At 52.6% G+C, this 11,264-nt stretch overlaps 1 protein-coding gene across 1 annotated transcript in view; it reads right to left on the reverse strand.

Moving 5' to 3' along the window:
• The window catches only part of PRRX2 (paired related homeobox 2), a 53,716-nt gene that overhangs the window by 1,283 nt on the left and 41,169 nt on the right, over positions 1-11,264 (reverse strand). The window contains exons 3-4 of the mRNA XM_010856954.1: positions 1,739-1,926; positions 736-914 (exon numbers count right to left, since the gene is read on the reverse strand). Of these exons, the coding sequence (XP_010855256.1) occupies positions 736-914; positions 1,739-1,926 (367 nt within the window). The remainder of the gene's footprint in view (positions 1-735; positions 915-1,738; positions 1,927-11,264) is intronic.

Here is an 11,264-nt window from a genome sequence, read left to right on the forward strand (position 1 = left end):
CCTCTCCCGCCCTGCCCTGCCACCTTTTCCTGGCTTTGACCAGGACAAAACTGCCCCAGCCCTCGCCTCCAGGTCCCAGCCAGGTCCCCAGGACTGGGAACCATCCTCGGGGGCCCTCCCGGCCTCCCTCCAGGATGACCGACAAGAGGTGCGGAGGTGCTCGCGCCAGCCTAGAAAGCTGCAGGTTTTCTTTCTTTTTTATTTAAAAAAAAATTTATTTAGTAATTTATTTGGCTGCGCTGGGTCTTTGTTGTGGCATGTGGGCTCTTTTAGTTGTGGCTGTTAAAGTTCTGCTGAAGATCTAGTTCCCTGATCTAGATCCCTGTGGGATCTAGTTCCCTGACCAGGGATGGAACCCAGGCCCCCGGGATTGAGAGTGCAGAGACTTAGCCACTGGACCACCAGGGACGTCCCAGAAATTGGCAGCTGTTCAGCTCCCTCAGGGTGACAGGGTTTCTCCACTCCCTACTCTCATCTTCTTGCCAGTCCACACATTTACAAATATACGTGCGTGCGCGCACGCGCACACACAAACATACACACACACATTCTTACAACCTCCCCCATGCACACAGTCACACGCCTGCCCACACACCCCCAGTCCACGGAGGGTCTGGGCCCCTTTCACAGTTCTCTCCAGAGCCTCGAAGGAATCTGGATCCTAAAACACCCCATGGGGGTCTCCAGACTGCTGCCCGCCCGCCAACCCTGACCGGAAGCAGTTCCCACTCTCACCTGTAGGGGGACGAGGCTGTCCAGGAGAGATAGTCCGGGCTCAGGGTGGTGGGCCGGGGAGCCACCGGCTGCTCGATGGCGGCCTCCTGACTGTAGGACTTGAGCAGCGAGGCCGAGCGGTTGGCCAGCATGGCCCGCTCGTTTCTGCGGAACTTGGCCCGGCGGTTCTGAAACCAGACCTGGGGGTGGGAAGGAGCCATGAGTGGGCTGCCAGGGGGACCCAAGTCCTTTTGGACCCACTGTGTACCCGCTCTGTCACCCACCCTACACTGGCGGCCTCATTTCCCTGAGCCTCAGTTTTCTCATATGTAAAATGGGGGTGATATAGTGCCTGCCGCTGGGTCAGTGTGTGTTGGAGACTGTGCCAGTGGAGGAATGAAGGCATGAACCGATGAACATTTAGCTGCTGGAAGGTTGTAATGAAGAGAGCTGTATGCTGGGCACTCTGCTCAGAGCTGGCACGGAGAAAGCCCTGGACACTTTAAAACGACTTTTATTTATCAAAACCCTCTGTGCCAGACACTGAGCTAAGCCACAAAAATAATTCTTTTCTCATAAGAAGGCTATAAAATAGACCCACGCGATCCTCATTTTACAGGGAAGCCACCCTGTGGGCTTCCCTTATAGCTCATCTGCCTGCAGAGCAGGAGACCCCAGTTGGTTTTGATTCCTGGGTCGGGAAAATCCCCTGGAGAAGGAAATGGAAACCCACTCCAGTACTCTTGCCTGGAGAATCCCATGGACAGAGGAGCCTGGTGGGCTGCAGTGCATGTAGTCGCAAGAGTCAGACACGAGTTAGCGACTACACCCCCACCACCACCTATGGCACAGAGGGGTTAAGTAACTTGCTGAAGCTCACACAGCTGGCCAGTGGCAGGGCTTGGATCGGACCCTCAGCCCTCCTGGCCTCAGACGCCCCCGCACACCTTGGCAATTCCTTAACCCTGAGTGCATGGTGGCTGTACACGCTCCTGCGAGGAGCCCACGGACTCGCAGCGCTCACCTGGACGCGCGCCTCGCTGAGGTTGACCCGCCGGGCCAGCTCCTCCCGCACGAAGGCGTCGGGGTAGTGCGTGCGCTCGAACACGCGCTCCAGAGCCTGCAGCTGGCTGCTGTTGAACGTGGTGCGGTTTCGCCGCTGCTTCTTCTTCCGCTTGGCGGCGCTGCTGCGCCCGGGGCTGGGACACTCACCTGCAGAGGGACCCAAGGGTCAGCTCAAGGCCAGGCCGGGCCGCCCCTGCGCCCGCAGGCGCCCACATGGTCACGACTCAGGCAACGTGCGCTGAGCGCTTTAACCTGTGTCTTCCCACTGCGGGTGGATGGTCCAGCCCTGAGATTAGGACCCTTTAATTCACTCCTTTGTTAATTTCTTTATCCATCCATCCATTTATTCTACAACACACTTACTGAGCACACGACGTGGCAGGCACAGGGCTAGGGCCCTGGGGATATAAAGGTGAACCAGAGCAGCCAGGTCCCCCTCCTGGGGAGCCAGGGGACAGGCACCTGCTGCCATGAGGGACAACAGACCTGATCAGGGAGGGCCAGAGGCATCTACGTGTCCTCAGAAGCTGGCTCAAACTCTGGGGTATGGTCAACCACCATGGGTATTTGTTGTTGAATCACATTAATATATAAAAAGGCACAGTGAAAGTCACAGTTCTGAGGGTCCACTGCATGCAGGTAGGCTTTTTAACACCCACAGACCATTGGATGTTCACAAAAACCCAGGCAGGTGCTATTCACCTCCTCATGCCCCATCTACGGAGGAGGGGGGAGTTCAGTTACTGTTTCCACATTTCAATTTTACCCAGGGGTTAAACTGCTGACCCTTCATCCTGAAGGGCCCAGCTCACTGCTCACTCCTCCAGGAAGCCCTCCCTGATCTCCTGAGTGCACAGGGAATGCTCTCTCCTCCATTGCATTCACTGGACACTTAGAACCAACCCTGTCTGCTTCAGTACTTGCTTATGTATCTTATTTTCTTATTAAAAATGTGTATTTTATGGATAAGCAACAAGGTTCTACTATATAGCACAGGGAACAATATTCAATACCCTATAATTAAGCATAATGGGAAAAGAATATGAAGAAGAATGTATATAGGTATAACTGAATCACCTTGCTGTACACCAGAAATTAACACATTGTAAATCAACTATACTTGAAAAAAAAAAAAAGGATACTTCATCAAATTAAAGAATCTGGAGATTTCATGTTAAAAAAAGTATATTCTAATAACCAAGTAACATCAGTGTCACAGTAAAAGATTCAGACAACACAGAAAAGGACAAAGGAAAAGTAATGACGCCCTTCTCTTGACTCTACTCCCCAAGCTTTACAAAATTACAGATGTGCATTTAAAATAACTTACAAGCATGACTCTACAAATGACCCTACTTCACCCCTTTTCGTGACTGAGTAATATCCCATTGTGTTCATGTGCGTCTTCTTTCTCCATTCGTCATTGAGCATTTAGGTTCTTTCCATGTCCTGGCCATTGTAAATAGTGCTGCAATGAATATTAGGGTACACATGTCACAGAACGAAATAGGGTCATTTGCAGAGACGTGGGTGGACCTAGAGTTGGTCAGATAGGCTGTATAAGTCAGAAAGAGAAAAACAAATATATATTAATGCATATATGTGGAATCTAGAAAAGTGTTACAGATGAACATATTTCCAGGGCAGGAAGGAAGGCTGGGAGGGACGGGGAGATCAGGACGGACACATGTAGACTGTGCTGTGCTGTGTTTCGTTGCCCAGTCGTGTCCGACCCTTTGCGACCCCGTGGACTGTAGCTCACCAGGCTCCTCTGTTCCTGGGGATTCTCCAGGCAAGAATACTGGAGTGGGTTACCACGCTCTCCTCCAGGGGCCACTGCTGCTAAGTCACTTCAGTCGTGTCCGACTCTGTGCGACCCCATAGACGGCAGCCCACCAGGCTCACCCATCCCTGGGATTCTCCAGGCAAGAATACTGGGGTGGGTTGCCATTTCCTTCTCCAATGCATGAAAGTGAAAAGTGAAAGTGAAGTCGCTCAGTCGTGTCTGACTCTTAGCGACCCCAGGGACTGCAGCCTACCAAGATCCTCCGTCCATGGGATTTTCCAAGCGAGAGTACTGGAGTAGGGTGCCTTTGCCATCTCCGCATATATACACTACCATGCATAAAATAGATATCTAGTGGGAACCTGCTATAAAGCACAGGAAACTCAGCTCGGTACTCTGTGATGACCTAGAGGGGTGGAATAGGGGGTGGCTGGGGAGGAGGAGGTCCAAGAGGGAGGGGATATATGTATACTTATAGCTGATTCACTTCATTGTACAGCAGAAACTAATACAATTTTGCAAAGCAATTATACTCCAACAAAGTAAAATTTAAAAAGCTTACAAGTATGAGATCACGCTGAACACACTGGTGCTGCAACGTTCCTCTTCCTATTTACTATACTCCTGAGACCGCTCCCCCCGGGCCAGCAAACCAGCCTTCTTTATTTGCATCATATGAACTGATCTGTATTTTCCCTTTTGTTCCCTTCTTCCCTGGTGGCTCAGCTGGTAAAGAATCTGCCTGCAATGCAGGAGACGTGGAGTCAATCCCTGGGTTGGGAAGATCCCCTGGAGAAGAGAACAGCTACCCACTCCAGTATTCTGGCCTGCAGAACCCCATGGACTATTTCATGGGATCGCAAAGAACCAAAACAGTTGTCACAGGAACAGTAACCATCACCTGTTGTCACAGTAACAGATTCAAACAACACAGAAAGGGACAAAAAGTTCCCGACTCTGCTCCCCAAGCTTTACAAAATTATGTGTGATTTAAAAATAATTTATAAGCATGACTCTACAAATGACCCTATTTCATTCCTTTTAGTGGTTGACTTTGAGCGACTTTACCACGTTCCCTGTCCCACCTTCCACCTGTCAGAACCATTGTAAAATTCGTCTTTGCTTTATCCTTTCCGCACTGCTTTTTGCAGTTTTTTTTCTCATATTTTCTCCTGCTCTTCTATTGGAAGCTAGCAGACTGCGGACTGCTGTGCCCCTCTCTTTGATCCCACTGAGCAACACATCCCAGGGATTTTGCCACCCAGTACAGACAGCCCTGCATGTGGCTCTGTGCCACTCAGTTGTGCAAATGTACTAGGTTTTTAAAAATATTTATTTACTTATTTGGCTCTGCGGAATCTTTCCATTGTGGCACGCGGGATCTAGTTACCTGACCCAGAATCGAACCCAGGTCCCCTCTGCATCAGGAGGGCAGAGTCTTCGCCACTGGACTACCAGGGAAATCCCTAAACTGTGGTTTATTTAACTAGAACCAGAGCCCTATCGATTGGCAGGTGGTGTGTTTCCCATCTTTTGCAACTCAGAAGAATACCACAGTGAATAACCTCATGCTAACATGATATTCTATTTTTTCCAGTGAATATTTGGGACAGATTCCTAGAATTGGGATTGTTGGGCCAATGAGTAAAAAGCTAGCTAGAGCCAAGGACCCCCTCCAGGGTTCCCAGCAGCAGTGGATGGGAAGGCCAGTTCTGCTCCCAGCTGGGTCAGCAGAGGGTGTGGATAACCTTTTGGATTTGGGGACACACCCTGTATTTTTGCTTCCCCAGTTACACATTCCCTTTATGTTGCTGCTCAATTGCTCATTCATGTCCGATTCTGCGACCCCATGGACTGCAGCACGCCAGGCTTCACCATCTCCAGGAGCTTGCTCAAATTCACGTCCATCAAGTCCGTGATGCCATCCAACCATCTGGCCCTCTGTCGTCCCCTTCTCCTCCTGCCCTCAATCTTTCTCACCATCAGGGTCTTTTCCAATGAGTCAGCTTTTCGCATCAGGTGGCCGAGGTACTGGAACTTCAGCTTCAGTATCGGTCCCTCCAGTGAATATTCAGGATTGATTGCCTTTAGGATTGACTGGTTTGATCACATCCTACATTCTTCACACGATGCTGAGTTGCTCAGCTGAGCATCTAGAACATTCCAGGCCCGGCCACAGATACCATTCAATCCTGGCTTTTGAACGCTCCCACGTTCACAGAGTTTACTGACTCTTGAGCAACCAGCTGATTGGATTGGAGGGCAAACTGTTCCACGAGTCCAGTAATGGTTGCATGGGTCGGAGGTGGGGGCAGGGGAGTCGTCAAGCAGGAATCAGGCAGGGTTTCCCGGGAAAAGATGGCCTTACTGGGTTTGGACCGGTGGTTCTCAATTGAGGGCAATTTAGCCTCCAGGGGACATCTGGCAATGTCTGGAGACAATTTTGAAGGTCAGGACTGAGAGGCGGATGGAGCTCCTGGGACGGAGGTAGAGACCGGGGCTGCTGCTAAGTATGCTTCAGTGCCCAGAACAGACCCTGGATCAGGGAATTCTTTGGCTCACCGTGTGCACAGCGCTGAGGGAGAGAGGCCCTGGTTTGGAGGGAGGACCAGGAATTGAAGTCCAGTACTTTCCCCTTTGGAAAGTACTAAAAACACAGGACACATGTGGGAATGGGGTAGGCGGTGGCAGGGAACACGGAGCGAGCTGGCTTCGACTCCTGGACCCGCTTCAATCTTCACTCCTCACCCCTTTCCTCCAAGAAAAGGTGAAGATGGATGAGAATGTCTGGTGGCTGTGAATGTCTCTCCACCCCCGCCCCTCACCCCCTCAAGCGGGAAGAAACCTTACACCGAAATATCAAGGGTCGAGCGCTGAAAACCTGTGTGATCAAGACCCCAGAGAGTGGATGGAAGCTTCTGGAACACCAGCCATCGCGAGCCGATTTCCGCCCCCCCCTTTAGGCAATGCTGCTTGGGCACAAACCCAACGCAGGAGGCCTTTCAGCCAAAAAAGGAGACTTTTTCGGGAAATTTCTGAGCAATTCAAAACGGAGGGTGTTGAAATGAAAACCATTTTGCAGCCTTGGCCCCTGCCAAGGGGGTGCCGGAAGAAACAACTCTGCTCTTTGGCTAAACTGCTGGAGCCTTGGAGCCGAAACTCTCAGGCAAGGGATTTACACCCCCAGCTCCAGCAACCCGACTCTCACACCCCTCACCCCAGCTGGGCTGGACTCACTTCTCTCCGTCAGGGCAGCTGTGATGGAATGCGCTCAACCAAAGTGGGTCTGGGCACGAACAGCGTCCAGTGTTGCACACACTCCCATCCACTGGATCCCAGCATCTGCCCTACGAGGTGTTATCCCATTTCACACACTGGGAAACTGAGGCTCTGAAAGGTTGACCCAAGATCACGCAGCTGGGATGTGCCTGTGGGGAGACTCAGGCAGCCTGGAGTATGAGTTTGTCTCTGCTGGGTCGTCTTCCCTCATTCTGCTGGTTCCCAGGGAAGGTGATGCCAGGTGTGGGGCGGGGCAGCGGGGGATCACACTCTCAGTCCCAGCTCTGGGAGACCTCATGGATCGTGTCATCTCACTCCATCCTTGGGGGGACATCCTTGAGGGGGGAAGACCTCACCTCTGGGAGTCCTGCAGGACCGTGGCTTGCCCAGGGTCACACAAAGTTCCTGCAGAAGCTGAGTTTAACTGAATGCCAAGAGCACAGTCATTGCTCCATAAATGCTCGCTGCATTTAACATTTTTTTTTGGCTGTGCTGCACAACATGTGGGATCTTCATTCTCAGACCAGGTATCGAACCTGCGCCCCCTGCATTGGAAGCGCAGAGTCTTAATCGCTGGGCCTCCAGGGAAGTTCCTGCCCTTAACATTCTTGACTGTATGCAACCCGCTTCCACCCCCCACCCCCCCAAAAAAACAAGGATCTTTCTTCTTCAGCCCAGCCCCTAGCAGAAAGCTGCTTCCAGTCCCAACTGCGGGCAGAGGCTGAGAAGAGGCCATTGAGGATGTGGAAGATTTAGGAGGTGTCTTGGAGGTGACCCAGGACTTGAACCCACAGCTTTGGCCTCAGCCAGGGCTCACTCTCAGGCTGCACTTTGCTTCCCAGTGGATGCGCCGGATGTTCGTTACCACGAGTTCCTGAATCGCCCCCTGAGAAGTGGATGTGGTGGGCGTGTGTCCTCTGGGGGTTCCACGCTTGAGCTTCAAGCATTTGGAAAATAAATAAATACTCTTGAAGCCTCGGGCCAGCGAGCACTGGGGCCAGGTCTGTCCCAAAAAGGCTGTGCCCAAAGTTTCCTTTTGTTCAGTAAAAGTTCTGGGATTGAAAATAAAGCCTGAAACCACCTCCATTTACCTGGGCTCTTTAGGGGCTACCGTGAGGGGCTGAGTCCGGGGAAAGATAAACGGACTCAGATAGCAGAGGCAGCCACGCTCTCTCTCTTACTACATTACAGTGAGAAAATGTGACTGCTGCACTGTTCTCTGCCATTAAATTATTTCACACATACCATTTACTTGGCTGACTTCAGGCCAAAGACATTTAAAAACTCTGCTCTCGGCCAAATGATCAAGTGTTCCTGGCTCCTTCCCCTGCACCCATGGTTTTTCTTATTCCATTTAATTTAAGGGTCTAAATAGTCTGGAGGGAATTAACTGCAAATTCTTCCTAAGACAAATAAACCCGGCCTCTTCGTTTCTGCCTTTCTCAAGCTGTTGAGAGACACTCTCTGTTTGTTTTTGCTTCAAATAGTCAGTTTGTGCCTGACCCTGGGGCCACGGCGAGCTCCAACCCAAATAAATAACTTTTATTAATTAGCATTTATTCCGACCGAATAAGCGGTCTCCCCCACCCCAAATGTGATCTCTGCCAACACGTTCACAAAAATAAACAACGGGTCCCCAGGACCTCGATGTGGATTTAACAAATTAACACTGGGCCTTGGTCAAAGGAGTTTTGAGGCTGCAGAAATACTCACAGCCAGAAGAGGCTGGGGAAGGAAGTGGAGGAGGGGGGGGTGCATGGAGGCTGTGCCCCTAACACCCAGGTTTCTTGGGAGAGAGCTGGGTTCCTTTGAAAGACCCCCTAGGAGTGGGGCTCAGACAGGAATTCTGGAATCTGTAGCCTTATGTGCCTTCCAGGCAGCATCCCTGACTCCAGGGCAGCAGGAGAGCCTTGGGAGAGAATCACGCCTCATCAGATAAGAAGTAACAGGGAGCAGAGGTGGTTAAGGAGGCCTGGGTCCTGGTTTAGGGCCGCAGGTTGGCGCTGGCTCATCAGCACAGTGGCCACAGGCGAAGCCTTTATTCCACCCCAGCCTCAGGAATCCCCCTGAGAAATGGAGGTAACAGGAACCACTTCACTGAACCCTCATGAGTATCCGACCTGGGTGCTCTTAGCCTGATTTTTACAGAAGGGGAAACTGAGGCACGGGGTTAAACAACCTGTCAAAGCCACATGGCCAGTAAAGGCTGGGGCAGGGACTTAAATCTGCACATTGGTCCAGAGCCCAGGCTTCTTACCACCTTGGCATAAGCAGCCGGCCCAATGAGTACCCCCAGGTCCTCTTGTAGAGGGATCCTGGGAGGCGGGGGAGTCTGTCCAGGGGCTTAGCGTGAATGGTCAGCCAAGAAGAGGGGGCTGAAGGCAACCGGAGCATCTCTAAAGCTGGGGTCTGTGCTGGAGTCCCCGGCACACAGGCCAGTGGTAGCTGGGAGGGGCATGTAGGGCAGGGTAGCTTTGAGAAGGGCCAGGGGGGTGCCAGCTTATGATGCCTGAGAGGGCAGAGCCAGGGTCGGGCCTGGCACTGTATGCGGCACTCATATTGGAAGGAAGAAAGGAAGGATGGGCAGGAGGGAGGAGAAGAAGCGTGGACCCTGGAGCCCTCTGGAGAAGGGCACCTTGGCTTCCGGGGGCTTCCCCAGGAGGCCAGCCCCACCCCACCCCCGGAATCTCAAGCAAGGAGCCAAGAGCCACTTTCACGCTTGGACCGGTCAGCCTCTGTCCAGGACACGCAGGGACCAAAGCTAAGGCACAAGTGGGAGCAGGTGGTGAGATCACTGAGGCGAACTTTCCAGCATCACTCCCTGGAGGCCCCCAGCAACCTCGAGAGTTGCGGGGGGATGTCACTGCTTCACAGAGAAGACGGAAGGGGGGCCCAGAGAGGGGCTGGGACCTACCCAGGGTCACATAGCAAGTGAGGGCTTTCCCTCTGCAAATCCCAGACCCATTCTTTTTCTTACTACACCCCTGGTAGCTGCTTGGCAGAGAGAAGGGAGGGAGGAGGTAGCCCCAGTTCCCAGCCCAGCCCTGGGCAAACTGACCATGAACTTGACAGAGGTATGGGGCCATCCTCTTGAGAGCTTTCTGGTTCTATCTACTGGATGGGACCCCCAGGTCCCCCAGGTGGGCAGCGCCAGGACAGGGCGCCCCAGTGGTTTCAGAGATGTTGTCCCAGGTTAGTGGTCTCCCGGAGGCCAGCATTTACATTGGACAGACACATCCTCTCCCTTGTGGACTCTTGCCCATTCCGTTCCTGGACTTGCCACTTCTCTCTGCCTCCCTGCTCACCTTCAGTTCTCAGCAGAATGCCGCCTCCTCCAGGAAGCCATCCCAGACACACACACAGCCCCCCATCACAGCTCTGTCACGCTGTAGGGTAAATGTAGGGTTAGGGTAAATGTAGGGTCGTTTGTCTGGCAGGGACTGGAACTTAACTGTTTTCTGACTCCCTGGGACCCATCACAGGGCCTGGTCCAAGGTAGGAAGTGTTAATCGCTCAGTTGTGTGACTTTTTGTGACCCCCGTCGACTGTAGCCCACCAGGCTACTCTGTCCACGGAATTCTCCAGTCAAGAATACTAGAGTGGGTAGCCATTTCCTTCTCCAGAGGATCTTGCTGACCCAGGGATTGAACCTGGGTCTCCCGCATTGCAGATTTTTTACTGTCTGAGCCAGCAGGGAAGTCCAAGGCAAACTCTGCACAAATATTTGTTGAGTGTTAAGTGAATGAATGAATGAATGAATGAAGAGATAAACGAATGAATGAGGAGGCACTGAAAATGTGTGGGAAGACTTCAGAGTCTGCTCCTGTCCTGGGCTGTCTCCAGGGTCCAGGATCCTCCTCGAGGAGCTACAGAGGCCTGGCCAGGGCTGAGTCATGACAGCACGTGTCACAGGGCAGGGGGCAGGGGCTTGGGGCGGTGGGCTGGGGAGTCAGCCACCAACAACCACTGCCCAGCCACCCCTCCGAGGATGTTTCATCTCAATAATTCTGAACAAAAACCCAAGCAGCTGATCCACTTTTATACCTACCAGTCTGGAGAAGGAGAAAGTATTGCAGGAAGGAAGGTGAGGAAGGAAGACACACTGGCACCCAAGAGGGCAGAGAGGTGCCCTGGAGACCTATCCATGTCCCCATGGCCTCACAGGCCTCAGACAGCATATAAGAAGCCAGGGGTCATGGGCCACCCCCGTCCAGGACTGCTGCACCCCTAGGCCTTCCCAGCCTGCACAGTAACCAGTGTGTCTACGAGGAGGGCTCAGCCAGGCTTGGGCTGACCCTGGAGGAGGCTGGGGAGGCCCGCATGTCCTCCTGAAACATCAGCAGAGTTCTGGAGGCAGGTGCAATGCATCTGGGTCTCCCTAGAGTCTAGAACCTCTTCTGCACAGGCACTCAGGACATGG

Source organism: Bison bison, unplaced genomic scaffold (genome assembly GCF_000754665.1).
Source record: "Bison bison bison isolate TAMUID 2011002044 unplaced genomic scaffold, Bison_UMD1.0 scf7180017864375, whole genome shotgun sequence".
Classification (NCBI taxonomy): Eukaryota; Metazoa; Chordata; class Mammalia; order Artiodactyla; family Bovidae; genus Bison; species Bison bison.